This window comes from Mugil cephalus, chromosome 16, assembly GCF_022458985.1.
Source record: "Mugil cephalus isolate CIBA_MC_2020 chromosome 16, CIBA_Mcephalus_1.1, whole genome shotgun sequence".
NCBI lineage: Eukaryota > Metazoa > Chordata > Actinopteri > Mugiliformes > Mugilidae > Mugil > Mugil cephalus.
The window spans coordinates 2,585,784-2,603,699 of record NC_061785.1 but is presented as its reverse complement, the minus strand read 5'-3'; the positions used below and the strand labels follow the sequence as shown (position 1 = coordinate 2,603,699).

The 17,916-nt window shown below is 43.2% G+C and overlaps 1 protein-coding gene across 2 annotated transcripts; it reads right to left on the bottom strand.

Annotated features, from left to right (window-relative positions):
• Positions 1-350: 350 nt before the first annotated feature.
• Positions 351-16,776, bottom strand: LOC125022484 (alpha-tectorin-like). Of its 2 annotated transcripts, XM_047609170.1 has the most exons (26): positions 16,733-16,776; positions 16,520-16,588; positions 16,393-16,416; positions 14,949-15,064; positions 14,562-14,840; positions 14,383-14,478; positions 12,081-12,246; positions 11,493-11,893; positions 10,841-11,414; positions 10,168-10,751; positions 9,383-9,938; positions 8,293-8,891; positions 7,981-8,138; positions 7,373-7,773; positions 7,078-7,274; positions 6,493-6,888; positions 6,017-6,300; positions 5,326-5,600; positions 5,097-5,222; positions 4,823-5,007; positions 4,307-4,467; positions 3,873-4,124; positions 3,630-3,789; positions 2,383-2,494; positions 1,939-2,072; positions 351-1,892 (listed from the first exon to the last, which is right to left on the bottom strand). In XM_047609170.1, exons 2-25 carry the CDS (start codon positions 16,563-16,565, stop codon positions 1,984-1,986), a joined length of 6,237 nt encoding a protein of 2,078 aa, XP_047465126.1. In that variant the 5' UTR covers positions 16,566-16,588; positions 16,733-16,776; the 3' UTR covers positions 351-1,892; positions 1,939-1,983. The 2 variants fall into 2 exon arrangements, with proteins under 2 accessions (XP_047465126.1, XP_047465125.1); XM_047609169.1 differs by having other exon boundaries at positions 351-2,072.
• Positions 16,777-17,916: the final 1,140 nt, after the last annotated feature.

The following is a 17,916-nucleotide window of genomic DNA, read 5'->3' as shown; positions in this document are numbered from 1 at the left end:
CTGATCAGTTTGATAGGTTCAAAGCATTCATTGGTATCATCTTAAAACCATCTAATACTGTTCACCACAGGTGTCAAATATGTGTCCCACGGGCCAAAACCGGCCTGTCCAGAGGATCCACCCTTGTGGATGAACTTGCAAATCGCAAAAATTTCATTGCCCTGGAATTGTGGACATGACATGACATTGAAACCCAGGACAAACTTAAAATCCAGAACTTAAGACGCTGGAGGTAAGGAAAGGTACAGTTCCCTCCAAAAGTATTGGAACAGCAAGGCAAATTCCCTTGTTTAGTGTTGTTCACTGAAGACATTTGGGTTTAAGATCAAAAGATGAGTATGAGACAGGAGTTCAGAACGTCAGCTTTTATTTCCTGGTATTTACATCTTGATGTGTAAAAATAACTCGGGACATACCACCCTTTGTTTGAACCCACCCATTTTTCAAGTGAGCAAAATTATTTGTACATATGACTGACAGGTGTTTCTTGTTGGCCAGGTGTTGACTGTTCAAACATTAAATAGCTCTGCGTGGGGGTGGTGTTTAGCTCAGTGGGTAGAGCACCCTCCCCACGTGTTGAGCTACAGTCCTCGCTGCATGTCGTTCCCCCCTCTCTGCCTCCCCATTTCCTGTCACTCTCCACTTTCCTGTCCATTAAAGGCTGAAAAGCCCCAAAAAATTATAATAAAAAAATTGCTCTGCATGACTAGTCTACTTTTTGGCCTGGGTTTAAACCTATAAAGTATGAATTTCTTGTTAAAGAGGACAAACCAACATGAAGACCAGAGAGCTGTCTATGGGAGAAAAGAAGGAAAACCAATCAGAGCAACTGGACAAACATTGGGCATGAGAACAACAATTTGGAACGTCCTGAATAAGAAAGAAACTACTGGTGTACTGAGCAACGGACATCGAACAGGTCGACCAAGGAAAACAACTGTAGTTGATGACACAAATATTGTGAGAGCTGTGAAGAAACCCCGAAACAGACATCACCAACGACCTCCACAGAGCAGGGGTGAATGTATCACAGTCCACTGTTGGAAGAAGACTCCGAGAGCAGAAATATAGAGGCCATACCAAAAGATATACTGTAAACCACTCATCAGTAGGAAGAATCAGAGGCCAGATTGAAATTTGCAGAGTACAGAGATGAGCAGTGTTGGGCACGTTACTTTTAAAAAGTAATTAGTTATAGTTACTTTATGTAGCATCTATCTATCTACTATTTGATCTCATGTTGCCCTCTGTTGTTCCAAAAGAAAACTCATCGTGATTGCATAAACTCCACCAACAATCAGGCAGATCTGGTTGGATAAAATATGTCTTCTGGTTTATTTTGTAACATCTAAAAAAAAAATGTTGTTGTCCACACTAGAGTGGAAGTCAGCTCTGAACAGAAGAACGTGAAGCTGGATGTGATGTATAATTTTTAACTTTTAATATATAGGTGACATATGTTGTAAATAATATATTTAGTTGATTTTGATGATAAAACAGTGATACACTTAAAACAAAAGTTCACCCCACACCTCGTTTATCATCCCAGGATCATTTCATCTTTCTACTAAATAACAATAAGTTAATAAGAAATAATAAGTTAAGAATGTCATGTTTGTGGTGAGGACAAAGAAGGAGGTAGAACCAGGAAGCAACATTAATTTAATAGAAACTCAAAACCTAGAACTTAAGACAAGTAAAACAAAAGCTTAAAATTTGAATTTACTCTAAGAATGTCTTAAAATAAACTTTATTATTTTACTAGTTATATTTATTATGATTCAGTTTTAATTTGTGATTATTGCAAGAGTTCACAGATTTATGTTAAAGTTAAGATCATTGACACCTTTGATTATTGATTCATTTTAACCTTAATTTTGTTTAATTAACTGTGTGTGTGTGTGTGTGTTCGTGTTAGTGTGTGTGTGTGTGTGTGTCTGTGTGTGTGTGTGTGTGTGTTAGTGTGTGGACCATGTCTGGTTTCTAGATCAGAGTCTTAGTGGTCAACAAACTGATGATCAGAGTCAGAGTCGCTGTCAGATGACAGGAGGCAGCACTAGACATCTGGATTTCTGAAAGAACAAGAAGCAAAGTTACTGTTTACTGGGAAGAAGAAGGAGGAGGAGGAGAAGATGTAGATGAGGAGGAAGGGCGAAGAGGAAGACGAGAAGAAGCAGAACATGAGAAGACAGACTGGAGGAGAAGGATAAATAGATGGGGAAGGAGGAAGAGAAGGAAGAAAGGAAAAATGAAGAAGAAACTGCAGAACTTGCAGTGAAGATTTTTCTAGTGAGAAACCAGAACTAAACACGAGGTGGCAGCACTGAGCTTGACCTCTGTGTCATTAATAAGAATCAGATGAGGAAGAAGAGAGAGCTTTACCTCTCCTGTTCCTGCTGAGTGGACTCATAACCAGGGGTCCTAGTGAGATGGCTGCGGTGTTTTCGGGGGTCACGTCCCTCCTGACCCGCCCATGGTAACCAGGGTAACAGTGCTGCAGGAAAAAAGAAATCAAAACCAATTATCTTGGGACTACGTTTGAGTCATGGCTCAAATTTAAAGAAAACACCGAAAACAACAATAGCTTGAACACGAATTACTGGCACTAAGCAGAAAAATATAGTCCGAAAGGTTGACATAAAACCGCAATGAGCTTTGGTTACGCTGCGCAACGCTGCACTTGATTTTTATTTGTCCTTTTAGCGTGTTAGCATTAATGCTAGCGATATAAAATGGTGCAGTGAGTCTGAAGGAGCGGCTCTTCTCTTCGGTCAGACAACAAACAGCTGCGTTCAACCATATTTGACTATTTAACGATTTTAGAGTCCAATCGACACAAATAAGGGCGACTCCAGGAGACAATTTGGTAAAATGACACAGAAAAAACTCGCCGTTGCCGGAGTTACAGTAAGCCGAACATGCCAAGACATTCTGTTCTTACCGATAAGACTACCGATATGAACGGTTCAATGTGCTGCTCCGTTAAATTTAACAGCGCTCCTTAAAGTGGCAGATCTGTGAATGGAGTGAATGTAAACAAACACTAAAAATGGCGCTTTTGCCCACAATGCATTGCGTGATCGTGTGACCTATTGAGCCCTATTTTTGCCACGATCTGGAAGGAACAAGCAAAATCAGTAATAAACGAACCAGATCATATTTTGTCGATCGAGTTTTTATTGCTGCCTACCGGTCTTCCTATTTGTCAGTAGGACAATGTGGCGATTACAATGTTCTACCACATGATGACTTCAGTACACCCAATGGTGTCCTGGTCAACAGCTCTCAGGAGTTCGGAGACAGTTGATGAGTTGGTCTGTGTTTACTGTATTTTCACCATGTCTTTGCTACTCAAAGGGGCGTGGCCCCAGACGGCAGTCACCTTAATGCATCTTTATTAAGCTTTGGAATACAGACCCATTCATTTTAGATTCATACGGTTTTGTCTATTTATTTATTGAATCTATTTATCCATTTTTTTATTAGAGTTTTACTACTACTATTGATCTTAATTTACTGATCTTGGCTTGTTTATTTGATTCATTGACTGTGTGTGGGATGCTTGTGGAAAATCTACAAATGAATTATTGCCCTGTTGAGATAAATCAAGTTCTCTGAATCAAACGTACAGCCGTGCAGTCGTTGTTCCTGAGGAGACACAGGTGGACGTTACAGTGCAGGTAGATGGTGGTGAAGTTGGTGAAGGTGAACATCTTGAAGGAAAAGCGGGCCGTGGTGGAGATGCCGTTGTGAATCAGCTCTACTGTCCCATCTGCTGGGTTAGGACACCTGGAAGACAGAGACATCAGGGTTACGACTAACTCCCAGAGAAGTAGGCTGGATAGTGGACGAGGTGGAAGGAGCTCCTTTACTCTGCAGAGATGAGATCCCAGCGCACAGGGTAGCCTGCAATGTTGACCGGCGTGGCCCAGCAGGAGTCCAGGACGGTGGAGATCTGTTGCGAGTCGACCCCATCTGTCCGCACCTCCACGTACAACCTCTGGTCCACCTCCACGTCGATGTTGCTGCTACTCGCCAGAGAGAAGCGGAAGCCGGCGTCCTGGTACGGGATCATTCTGATGTGGTAGGTTCCCTGGCCGGAAGCAAGCTTCTTCCTCACAATGCTGCAAGAAAACAACACATCACAGTTCACGGTTCAGAAACCACCTGAATCTTTCTGATACCATGATGTACTTATGGTAATCCCAAGTGCTCGTGTGCGGTTAAATTGATATTCATTATGATTAAGGAAGCAACAGTAAAAATAATACAGCGACGGAATAAAATGTGCACAGAGGTTATTCACCTTTCAACGGGGTTAATGCCCACAGACATGGAAACAGCCTGAGTCAGAGGGTATTCACAGCAGAAACGCAGACTGATGCTCCTCTCACGGCTGATGAGGCCCCCGTGAGGATCCACTTGACCCAGAATGGCGTTCTCGTATATGAAATGGGTTCCATTGCTCTGAAAATTGAAAATAGAAAATGAAAAAGGGTGTTAGTCAGGGAGGAAAATTATAGTTCATGGGCCACGCACGGCTATATGATCTCAAGGAGACCGAACCAGTAAGATAATAACATGATCTATAATAAATGGACAACACTGACTACAAGAGTGCAACCTAGTGGACAAAATGGGAATGACTTTTATGTAAAGTATGCAGCAAAATATACAGTCATTGTTTTCTAGGTTGTTTTTGCACTTTCTAAATTCCTCCTATGGTCCAGATTGGACCCCTCTCCTGGTAGATCAAAAATATGCAGGGGTCCATCGAATCGATTCAGTCTGCACTGATGCTGTGACAGTCTATAGAGCGTACCCTGAGAGTTGTCCCACAGAGCTGGTCCTCATTGTCAAATTGGAAAACCAGGCGCCCGTCATCGAGCGCCCCGTTGCACGAGTCATCCCGCAGATGGAGGACACTAGAGTGGAAGCCGGCTTCGAACAGCTGGCAGCGAGACACAGACATGGTGCCTGAACTGCTGACACATGAGATCGAAGAGTCTGAAAGAGAGTCGAGAAAGAGTTTGTACTCAAACAATGACGGCTACGCTACAAATTAAATTGAGGATTTCAAGCAGATCTGCCCTCACCATAGCTCTCATTGTTGCGCCGATGATGGTTCTCGTCGCAGAAGCAGCCATAGACGCCGTCCTTCTCGCCACACCACTCGAACTCGGTGCAGTTCAGCTGTTCACAGGGATCTGAGTCAGCATCAGCTGCAGAAAGAGTGAGATAAAAACAAAGGAAGAAGAAAATGTTGACTTCTTTTGTCGTCTTCTTCTTAATCTTGTACTTTCATTAGGGCCAGTGTAAACATACCACAATGCAAAGCAGAGCGCCACTCTGGGATGTCCAACCCCAAAACTGAGCAAGTTCTCTCATAGGCAGCGATGGCGGAACACAGCATGCCGTTGGCTGGAGTGTACAAGCAGAGGTCGTAGACGCAGGAGCTGAAGAAGGGCTGAGGGTCAGAGTGCAGGTGACAGGCACTGAACGGGCCGCTGGTGTTGGTGATGACGCTGCAGAGTTCTGAGTATTCTTCAATAAAGGTACAGTCACTCAAACCACCACCTCTCTCATCGGTTGATCCACATCTAGGAACAGATATCACAAATTTGATTCTAGAACTGAACTGGGGCAAAAAAAATGCTAATTGCTCTTTTGCCAGTAAAATATTGAAGTACAGAATGTGGATGCTAATTCTGTGTTACATGTTAAATATTTACTGGTTACCAATTTAATACATTTTATTGTTTATTTTGACTGTAAAAAGGTTAGAAAATGTCCTGTAAGTATAAGGGCTTTTGTCTATTCTCCCAGAATACCTTCAATATCTGGGAGTTATTTACAATTTACTACATCTTATTATAGTATAATGTCTTTTAGAAACCTTTTGAATGCTTCCAGTAACCTGAACCGTAATTAGTTTAATCTAAAGTGCATTAGCGCGAACATGGGGCCCGTGTCATGGTTCAAAAGTTGAGCTTGTGTGTAGGATATCCCAGCTCACCCCGGCTGGCTTGTGGATGCCTTCCAACCATCTCCAAAGTCGTCATCATCTTGTGCCAGCGTGCCATTGGGCAGGAGTTTATCATCTTGAGAGTCACCGTTCAAGTTCCCGCACATCCCAACGACTCTGTTTGCACGGTTTTGACCCACTCTGACCAGCAAGGTGCTCCGGCCGTCAAATTGGATTTTTAAGTCAGAGGCATCAACCACTACATAGCTTCCCTGCGCCGTCACCTGAGCTAATGTCCCTGCTGCGATGGGAAGAGACGCCGCCATGCCGTTCACCTGGGAAGAAGACAGACAGGAAGTGAAACAGAGTAACTGTAGTTGCAGTCACCACAGGTGGCCATGGGATAGTTCAAGTTTCCAGTCCTAGTTGCATTTCTATGCTCGACTACCCTATCTCTCAGCCTCCCTTTGGAGGCCAACGTAGAAATGTAAAAGTGTGTTCACCTTGAAACTAAAAAAAGAGTCTACCTTTACTCGTTTGTTGGATCCAATCCTGATGTACACGTCCTCTGGTTGGTTTGAGAGGTAAATATCCACCGCTGACACAAAGGACACGCGGTTGTTGCCACGGTGATTGTTGGTGGCGATTACCCGAAACTGGGTTTCATTGGTCCCGTGGCTCACGCTCTCGGTGATGGTGTAGGAGCACGTTCCCTGGAAATGAGCCAGCGCTCCATCGAAGGTGACGTAGTGTGGGTCTCCCCACACGGTACAAGTGGACATAGCATCAAAACAGCCCAGCTGGCCATTTCTGATGGTGCACTCTTGTGCTGGAGTGCAAGATGTAACAGAGCATCGCAGGTCGTTAGGAGCGTGGCATTCACAGCGCTGGGAGCAGCCGTCGGTCCAGAAGGTCTCTCCATCCTGAAACATGGCAGAAAAAAGAGACACTTTTAAAATAATAACTCTGACAAGACTGTGAGCCACGAAGAGTAAGGCGTCACTTCCAAATGTTGGAACTTTAGGTTCTTCTCCTTAAATGTTCCTTTGGGATCTCAATGCAAGAAACACCTGTAATATAAGTTTCATCCCTTTCACTGCAACATGTCTTACATTGTAGTAGAATCCATCGTACTGGCAGCCACAGCTTTCCACAGGGACACAACTGGATCCACTCCTGCGGAAGCCTTCATCACAGAAACATCCCTCGGAGCAAACCTGCTCACAGGTTGCGTCAGTGCTATGGGCACAGGTTTGACCACAGTCAGTACCACACAGCTCATAGTGGCTGTTGGCTGGACAGTCGATTCCTTAATAAGTGAGGAAGAAAATAACACTTTAAAAAATCTGAAGATGTGCAACTGCAACATACCACTCATCCACAGATCTAAAACATTGGTTTACTCACTGCAAGTGGTGTTCTGTCTCCAAGGGTAGATTCGGACATTAGCAGACTGACAGGCACTGATGTACGTTTCGATGGCCCTGCACAGGAGATCTTGGCCTTGATTTCCTGACACACAAACATCGAACACGCAGTCACTGAAATATGGCGCTGGGTCCACCTGCTCATGGCAGAAGCTGAACGGGCCGTCTGCAGCCTGAATCACCTCACACTGAGCTCTAGCAGGACCCTCATCGGGGCACTGGGGGCAGGAGGAACCACAGCCATCGCTGCAGGTGTAGTTGCCAGGCACTTTCCAAGCTGTTCCAAACTCATGTGGACTGGTGACCATTGCTCCAGATGGAGTTCGGAACTCGTCATTGGGATCGCCATTAAAGTTTCCACATAGTCCACATGTTTGTTCTCTAAAGAAGATAACGAAGAGAAAATAAATAAATCAGTCATGGAAGCACAACAGAAAAGTCGTCTGGTGCAACCATGGAAATATTTAAATATTGAAACTGAAATGTGTAATGTTTAACAGTAACCCTGGTCCTAGGCAACATTTCAGTGCTGTGGTTGTTGCTGAATGTGTGGAAAACGTATTTTGAGCTCAGGTGATCAGCAGGTACCTGTAATCTGAAGGTACAGAAATAGACACTGTACTCGAGCCATCGTACATGACACTCAGGCCGAAATCAGCACTGACAAATGTTTGAAATCCACTTCCATAGATAGACACACGACTTCCATTCAGAAGAACTGGCAAGTTTTTTGTTATTCCGTTTACCTGTAGGATTGGAAAAAATAATAAAAATAATATAACAGTTGTATAGTAGTACACAATATTATCTGATAACAAACAGCAAAGAATGGATCTCTGGTTTTCAGGCTGTTTTCACATAATTATACAAATCACAAATGATCTGAACATGATTCCTCACCTCCACTGTACCAATCCTGCCTCTGGACATGTGCACTTGATAGCCCCACACATTTACATAAACGTCAGCGGTGATGGAAACTGGAAGCCCGAACCATGGCTCATTCTTGGCTTCCACAGAAAACTCTTGGAGACCACCAGTGGTGTTGCAAAGCGTTGCCAGGACATAGAGGCAGGTTCCCTGGAAGTCATAGGCCCTGCGATCGAAGGTGAAGTAGTGAGGGTCTCCGGAGGCAGAGCAGGTGCCGTGAGGGTTGGTGTGACATCCAAACTCGCCCTCAACCACGCGACAGGACTCCTGAGGACCACAGGAGTTGGGGGTACAGTGGACTAGCCCAGTGGTGCCATTACAGGTGCAGAAGCTCTGACAGTGTTCACTGTCCCAGAACTGTTCGCCACCTCGCCGGTAGCGTCCTTCATGGGAACATCCGCATTCTGTAGGTGGGACACACTGGTTTCCATTGAGGACGAAACCATCATCACACTGGCACCCGTCCTGGCACTGAGCATCACAGGAGAAGGGGAACGAGAGGCTGGGGCAGGCTGAAGGGCAAGAGCTTCCACAGAGTTCATAATGGCTGTTTAGAGGGCAGGTTTGCTCTAAAGAAAAACACAACAGTTTATTTAATGGAGTTATTATTACTTTGAGAACACGACCACCACCATGCTTCTCATTCAATTTCTTCTGCTTCCATTTTTATTAAAGGAACCAGGGGGACCCACCCTGAGTCTTCCTCCCTGGGTTCCTCTACCATTTATCATCTATCAGCATATTTTGCACCCCTCATGTCTTCACTTCAGTCCTTTTCCTCCCATCCCCTCCAACCTCTTTTTATCCCATCTTCTCAAAACCTTTAATCCCATTCATCCAATTCCCTTGACCCTTTTCATCCAAACCCTTTTTTATCCCAGGGGATAAAAATGTGGGCCACTACAATTTTGGTCGAATCCCCTTTTCCCTTTACATTCCACCCCCTCCAACCTCTTTTTATCCCATCCAAACCTCAAATCTATCTAACGGTAGACCCTTCTTACACTTCCATCTATTTCTTTCCCATCATGTCCACCAATAAAACTTATTCTTTCCTCACCGCATCCAGTTTCATTCCTCCACTGTCCTATGGAGACGCCGTTCTGTTGACACATTAGGGCATAATCTCTTAGGACCTCGCATAGAGTCGATGCCGGATCACTCGAACCCCTCAGGATGTCCACACAGACGTCCACCTGCTCCAGTGGGTCCACTGTGGCCCAACACGGTTGAAACGGCCCATGCGGTGAGCTGATAATGCCACAGTACCCACTAGAATTGTAACTGGTTGGAGGAGGATTACGATTGGTGTTTTCTACACAATGTGCCGCTAAGGAACCATCTCGCCAACTGTCCCCAAACTCCTGAGAGCTGTTGACCAGGACGCCATTGGGGGTTTTGAAGTCATCGTGTGGGAGACCGTTGTAATCACCACAGAGTCCACCAAGTGAACCGGTGTAGACTCCAGGGGCGGTGACGCGAACAAAGTGAGGCCAGACTGTCTGCACAGTTACACCAAAGGAGGTTTGAAGGATGATGCTGTGAATGTTGCTGTGGTAGATGCGAATTCTGTTGGAGCCAGAGATGAACGGAAGTCTGGTCAGCTGACCATTGACCTAAACATGAAGAAGAAGGGGGAGGAAGAAGAGAAAGAGGATGAGTAGAAGCAATTGGGAAAAGAGGAAGATGGCAGCACTGAGTTGAAATTACACTTATTTATATTAAAAAAATTTACCCAAACAAAGCCACGTTCAGTTTTAAAGGGTTATCACTGAAGTATTTTAGTAGAAAATTTATCTGATGTCTTGAACTGATTTTTAAACACAGTGCATATTATATATTTACTTTCACAATGCTGCTGCTTGACATCTCAATGGAGACTTCTGTTCCCTCCGCCTCAAACTTTATCACTCTGACAAAACCCTGCTGACCTCTGGGCTCTTTCTCTGCTGTCACCACAAAGTGTGGGTGACTGGACGGTCCCATTACTCTGGAGAGAGTGAGTCGACACGCTCCCGGATACTGGTATGTGAGTCCATCAAACGTATGATAGGACCCCGGGCCTCGTATCCAGCAGGTGGCATAGCTGTTGGGTGTGCATCCTCTTTCTCCTTCCTCCACACTGCATGTTTCATGTGGGCCGCAGACATGGGATTGGCAAGTCATGACGCCATGACTGCAGCTACAGCGCCTCTCACAGTTGTCGCCAAGGATTACAGTTTCTCCAGAGCGGTAGTAGAAACCCTCGAAGCTGCAGCCGCACTGATCGTAAGGGACGCAGACCCCACCACTGAGGATGTAGCCTGAATCACAGACGCAGCTTTCCTGATTAGGAAGAGGGCAGTTTTGGGTGGCATTGGGGTTGACACATGTTGGTGGACATCCTGTGCCTGAAGACTCAAAGTGGCTGTTGGCAGGACAAGGAATTTCTGCACAAACAAAACAAAGAAAAACAGCAAAACTTGATATTGTGCAGATGTTACTCAAAGAAAATATTCTGAATGACTGAGAGGCGTACCACAGAAGCCAGGGCTCCTCCAGCTCGGTAGCTGGATACCATTCTGCTGACACTGACTTGCGTACACATTCAGGGCTTGACACAGAATGGGCTGGTACCCTCCTCCTATACACTGATCAAACACACAACTCTCCACAAAGGTCTGTGGAGGAAGTTGTTGGTGACATGCAGCGAAAGGTCCAGAACTGCTCTGGAGGATACCACAATGGGCACCACTGTTGTACAGAGCTCTTTGACTCTGAGAGCATGAAGCACAGTCCTGTCCTGCACACTGGGCCTCACAGCCTGGTTCATCGTCCTGTGCCTTCCAGCTGTTGGCAAAGACCACATCTGAGCTCACAACCTCACCATCACGGGTCCGGAAGTCATCTTGAGGGTGATTGTTGAAGTTTCCGCATAGGCCACATGTTGCATTCTGGTAAGTGTAGGGCACACTGATCCGGACATAGTGGTTAGTGTCATAGGATACCTGTAAGCCGAAGTTGGTGCTGACAACCACAGAAAAGCCTGACTCATAAACCTGGACGGTGCCATTGCTCAGAGAGAATGGAGTGGCAGCAAAGTTTCCATTCACCTGTAAGCATAAAAAAGATGATTAAAAATATGAACAAAACAAACACAGGAAAGTGGAAACCCATTCTCTAATGCGAACCTTGGCCTCACCACGACGCCCTTTGACAAGCTCAATGGTTTCATTGTACACATTCACTCTGACCAGTCGGGTCCAAGAGACACGAGTGCTGCCTCTGTGCTCGTTCTTGCCCTCTATCCTGTAGTAGGGCTGCCCCATGTTGCACTGCTCAGAGAGAACATAGGTGCAGGTGCCCTGAAAGTGAAACACAGTCCCGTCGAAGGTGTAGTAGTGTGGATCGCCACTTATGGTGCAGGTGCGCCTCTGAACCGTCTGGCAGGAGTACTGAAAGGAAGTCGGCCGGCAGATCTGGGAGAAAGTGCAGGGCTGGTTGTGACACTGGAGACCAGTGGAAGTGCAGGTACATTTCTGAGAACAGGTGCTGTCGCTCCAGAACGTGTCACCAATCTGCACAGCTTCACCTTTAAAGAAAATGATAATGAGGCAAGCTCTGTTACTGTTTAAACAAGATGACCTCCTCTGGCTTTTCTGCCAATATTTTGGTGTCATTTTTTTGTATCAACGAGAAGGACAGGTGTATGTCCAGAATTTGCATTTTGTATTTTTACTCTAGTACCCATGGGTATCGTCATCTTGTTCTGGCCTTACCATTGAAAGTGCAGCCTGTTGATCCGTGGTCCAACCTGAAAGCCCAGCGACCAGGAAGATTAACGTTGCTGCCGAGACTGAAAGCGGAGTTGTTTCCTGTCGCATTACTGGAGAATGAACCAAGGACTGTTAAATGATGAGGAGAACCGATTGTGTCATATCCAACCTGGAAATAAAAACGAATTGCTTGTTTATTTCTGAATTTGCAGAGTGGAATGTGTTCATCTTAAATTATATATTATATATAAAGTATATATAAACTATAACTTTAGGTCAAGGGAACACCTGCAGCCCAGCTTCATCTCAAAGGAGTTGGACCAGTAACGCAACAGCATGTTTTAGTGCAAAGGAGAACAAGACCATTATGATGTTTACACTGAATGAATGGTTATTATCATTATTATTATTTTACAAAAGTGCAATTTCAACATATTGCAGTTATCTGCTGTTATTTCTGGGTGTTATGTTATGTGTGCAACTCTGACTGAAACAGTGCAACCTAGTGGGAAAATAAGGAAGAGCAGTTACTTTTATGAAAAACAGTAACAGTCAACCCTTTATTTCTTTTCTTTTTTTATTTTGACTATAAAAAGGTCAATGACTAAAAGCTGTTGCCCATGTTTTCCAGAATACCACGTATTTTCAATACTACCTGGAAGTTACAATATGCTGCACATTATAAGAGTAGAATAACCTCCTAGGAGAGGTGAAAGTGAAACTACCATAATCAGAATTACTTTATTGATCCCCCGGGGGGAAATTACAGCAGTTTTCGTTACAGCAGCTCCTCAAGCTATTCTCAGCTACTCGGTCACATGCTACCATTCCGACAAACTGCCATTCAGACATGCGGACGTCCCAGCATTCTGACAAAAGTTTAGTCCTGGCATTCCGACAAGGCTTTAGTTTCCATAAGAAAATGTGCATACTTCCGAGTGTGTGTGTGTTCTTTATTTCATGTTTTAGGACATGTGCACAGATGTGATACAGTCAGTGGAAGCTTAATAAATAAAAAACACAAAGTCTCGCTATCCGTAGGAGAAGGTGCATTGAACAGGAAGCAGACCGTTGTGGTTTTCAATCACACACTCCGATCATATGTATGGCATATCTATGGCTGTCTGTCATTTATGTCTTATCATAACCTAGCAGTTTTAGAAAAGGACAGGGAGGGGATCGCTCGTTGGTGGTGATGACCGTAATGTTTTTATCAGATTCCAACTTTTTTGCTAATGGAGCGGGCATCAAAGTCGTCAGTCTCTGCATGTTAATTGTAATAATTAATGTTGCATATGATGCCAGCGTAAAGGCGCAATGGCAACACTTTTAAAACACTTTTAAAAACGGATAACATACCACCATTCCGACCTTAGGAGGCAAAAGTTGTGCTAATGATGGCACGTTTGATTAAATGTTTCATTAAATTCCGACAATTAGGGCCCTAATGTTGGAATGGCGTTATGTGGGAATGGCGGTTGCCTCCCCAGCTACTCAAAGTGTACGGGTGTTCAGATCAAAGAGCAATGTAGGCAATAAGATTAAGTAAGAATAAATAGGCAATTATAGTAAGAATGCACACCACATAAAACATCTAAGAAATATATGTAAAAATATGTACAACTATAAGTGAACATGTATTCCAAGTTATTGTTCTATAATAACATTGAATATGGGGTATTGCACAGAGTCCAATAAATATATAAGGAAATATGTACAAGTATATGAAAAGAAAGTGTAGATGAGTTATTGCACAATATCAGTATAAATATGAGTTATGTGTGTGAAATCATATTGACTGTCAAGTGCAACATCTCAGCTTCAAGAAACTGTTTGAATTTTTCCAATCAGGTAAACCATGCACTTGTGCAAACTCACATGCCTGCCCCTGCTTTAAATAGTTCTAACCATATACATATTTTCCCAGGGAAAATACATGTCATCGTGTGACTTTGGAGCCAGAGTCTCATCAGTATGGTCCGAAGGCATAGCCACAATATCGATGCCCCGGCCACACTTCCTCTCTACATCTCTCACAATTTACTTTAAGTAATACTACACTCTGCTGTATGTTGTACATTGTTTGATTATATTCTGAACTTTTATTATATTAATTCACTTATATTGAAAAAAAAAATGAAAAAAAATTCAATATGAGTTTTATTATGACACAAGCCCCGCCTACTAACATGGAGGGGGTGGATCTTAAGACCACCTGTACCCCCCCAGGGGAAGCTCTACTTGCTTTGGCTTCATTTTAGAACAGCAGTTCCACCTCCATATTTATTTAGTGTATGGTTCTTACCTGCACATGACGAGTTGTTGCAGCTATTGTCCCGTAGTTCATCAGCACAAATGAGTACTGGCCACCAGAGATCAACACTGCCTGGACTGTTGTTTGCTGAAAGAAAGAAAGAAAAAAGATTTTGTTGTTTTTATAGCTTATATGACAAAAGATAATTTTTTTTAAACGAAATTACTCACTGTTCCAGTGAATGGATAGTAGGCCACCTCGTACCATGTTGCTACAAACACCCACGCAGCGTTAAAGTTCAACCCTGGGAAGTATCCATTAATGTCGGCGGTAGCTTGTTGGAGAACACTGCCACTGGTGTACTGGTTATAGTAGATATGACCATTGCCTCTGTTGTCTAAATCTGTCCAGAAGGGAGCGATGATGTCTCTTGATCCATGAATTGGAAACAGCTGAGGTGTGTAGCTGTACCACGGGTTGTTAAAGGTCAGGTGTCCATTGTGATTCACCTGAAGAAATAAAAATGGGTTCTTATGGTGGAAGAGATTTGCAGATTTGAAAAATCCTGCAAAATGTATAAGAACTTTAAAAAGAAAAAATACATTATTTTTACGCACATAAATCACATTGTAGGACCGGCCGAAATACATAAAAGTCCGTTGCAAGCCAATTGGAGGAGAACTTCCATCATCTGATCGAGAGCTTTCTGTTCCTGAGATTGGGTAGAGGGGGCCTGGAAAGGACAAAAGCTGTTTTTAACATTTCTAGATCACCACACTAAACTCTTAACATCCATCATCCAACAGGAATAACAAAAGCAAAACACAACTACAACACAAACTATCAAGAAAAGAAGACAAAAAGACTAAATGCTAACCACATGCAATTATAATTATTTAGGGCTACGGGGCAACACCCGAGGCCCTATTGTTATCCTCCTTCCTCCTTTTATTCGTCCCTCATATATCAAGTCATATATCAAAACATGCGGCTTGATCGGGATCGGTGTGCTATTACTTTTCTTTCCGAAATATGAATTTTTTGCGACATAAGTCACGAACAACTGTGACAAATTTCCCATTGAAAATGAATGGGACTGCCGAAAAAAAAACACACAAAAAACACAGTTTTTCACAGGTCTACTGCTCAGGCATACTTTCACCTAGAGACTTCATTTGAACTTTAAAATGTAGACACAAGCCTTGTGCATTGGAGTGTCATTTCCTCGTTTTGATAGGTCTTATCGTTGTTGATCAATCACTGTTCAATGACCATGATCTTTTGACCATGACCATGACCATGAAACTTGTTTTTGGAATGTTGCTAGAGTGAGAGTGTGTGAAATCCCCCGAAATTTGTGTCTTTCCACGCTCGTCCCGGCCACAGTTTACACACTAGACACATGATTTTTTCCACAGTTGTAGACAAACTTGTTATGTCTCTCACAATGCACTCGGCAAAGCAGTGAGACGTCCAGAATTTAAACTGCTAGCCTCTGTTCGTGGTAAAGTACCTGTCTCCTCTCCATTCACTCCAATGCAAAGATTTTCTGAGAAAAGGAGAAGGACCTTTGTATTTAACTCGCGAGTGTGTCCAAAATATTTACTTCAGGAGGACAAAAAACATATCAAAGTCTTCAGGAAGGTCTTATGATGCCCACGGTCTGCTTGTTTTTCTGGTAGGAGCTACCGTTTTGTCACAGTAAGACAAAATGTGAGACCAGCGAAAAGCGGGAAAATCTAGCTCTTTTCTGTGTCCCGGCTCCACGCACATCCGTCGTCATTGACGACCACTGTGAGTTGCCACGGCAACCCCTGACCCTCAGGCCTGGGCCACAGCTGAGACCAGTTCATTAATCAGCTGTCTCTGCTGTTAATACAGCTGATCCCTGTGTCCCACACATTTATGTTACAACAACACACACCAATACACACCTCCCCACCCACACAGGTAACCAGAGGGAATTTTCTAGTTAATGAATGTCACTTTGTAAGTGTAAGTGAAGAGAAGCGTATTACTGAAGTATCTGGGTTCAAAGAATTAAAAAGAACTTCAACTTACCTGAAACCTGAGGAGTCACTCCACCTATAAAACATAAAATCACACAATTAATTAGCATTAAAATTAGAGAAATCAAGATCAGCGAATCAAATGTATTCATTAGATTTTGTCTTAATTAAATTCTTACTGATCATCAGCAAAAGAAGCACAGGCAGCAGGATCTGACTTGCCATTCTTCAAAGCTCAAAAGTCAAACCTGCAAACATAAAAAATAAAAAGAGGGTTAAATGCATGTGGATCTGAATAATAATGACCACAAATGCAATATTCGTTAGAGCTAGAAAAAAATGCCACAGTCTTATAGAATGATGATAATAAAAAAGGGTTGAATTAAATGTACCTTCTCACATGAGCTTCTTCGTTACTTTTGTCTTCATCTCAAGTGAAACTGGAGAAGGTCACAAAGACTTTATATAGTGAAGAGGCTGGCACAGGTCCATGATGTTTTATCAGGTGAGGCGTGTCACACCTTAAAATCTACTGCTTCCTCATGATTGGACTCATTCCTTTGAGTTTAGAGATTATTAAGGATTATATGTGTCTGTGTGATCAGCAACAATTAAAGAATTTTTTAATTATAAAACAATGGGCCTCATGTAAGAACCATTCTTACTCACAAATGTGAGCTTGTGAACTTGCTTTTTTTTCGTATTTAGAATTTTCTTTCAGATTCTTTCAGATTCAAGCAGGTTAAGAGTTAGTTTTTCTAGTGAATTAGTTGTTGAATCTGATGGGGTATGTTCGTACAAACACAACATCAGACAAATTTAGGATAACAGAACGAATCTTGCATGAAGCCAAATGTTGGTAACCTGGGTGGAAAACTAATGTTCACTGCTGTGGATTTATGTATTGATTTGTTCTTAGTAAAAATAGACCTTTTTAAATGACTTTTCACAGCAGCCTACTAAACCCATCCTGTTTCTTGTTATGAAACACAGGTTAAAAATAAATAAATCCTCTCACGCACCCTAAGACCCATAGGCTGCATGCTTTTGGCTTCATCTTCTGCTAGAACTGTAAACTCCCAGTCTAGTTCAGCAGGTGTTTCATTCACCTGTAACAGGTTTTTCCTCATGGTGCAGATTTTTTTTAACTCGCTGCAGTTCCCGTCACGTTGGCCTCGTCACTATTAGTCTTCTGACTGATTAAAAGCTGGCTAGTAACAATATGCCTGCAGGTGGAATAAACAAACTCAAATGATACAGCTCTTCACAAACTTTCTTGGGGAAACACTTAAAATGAACAAACTTTAGTGCTGGAAGTATTCAGGGTTTGGTTGGTTTCCACTCAACACCCATCACTGCAGCGTTGCTCAACTTTTAAGGTTCAATTAAGTTTGAGGTCAAAAGTGGCCGCCAGAGTGGCCAGTCTGGCTTGCAGGATCAATTTGTAAAATGCAAATTGAAGACATTAACTGCAGTGACTGCTATCCTTAGGGTTCACACAGATTTATTAAGTAAACAAACACTGAGACCTACACTCACCGCCCACTTTATTAGGTACACCTTTCTGGTGAAAGGT

What these genes read in the sequence shown, in the direction of transcription:
- LOC125022484 (XM_047609169.1), bottom strand. Translation starts at nt 16,565, where the DNA reads ATGGCAAGTCAGATCCTGCTGCCTGTGCTTCTTTTGCTGATGATCA. An exon ending in GAGGAGCCCTGGCTTCTGTG is followed by an intron (nt 10,752 to 10,840) that starts GTACGCCTCTCA and finishes TTGTTTGTGCAG; the next exon opens with AAATTCCTTGTCCTGCCAAC. An exon ending in GAGACAGAACACCACTTGCA is followed by an intron (nt 7,275 to 7,372) that starts GTGAGTAAACCA and finishes TCACTTATTAAG; the next exon opens with GAATCGACTGTCCAGCCAAC.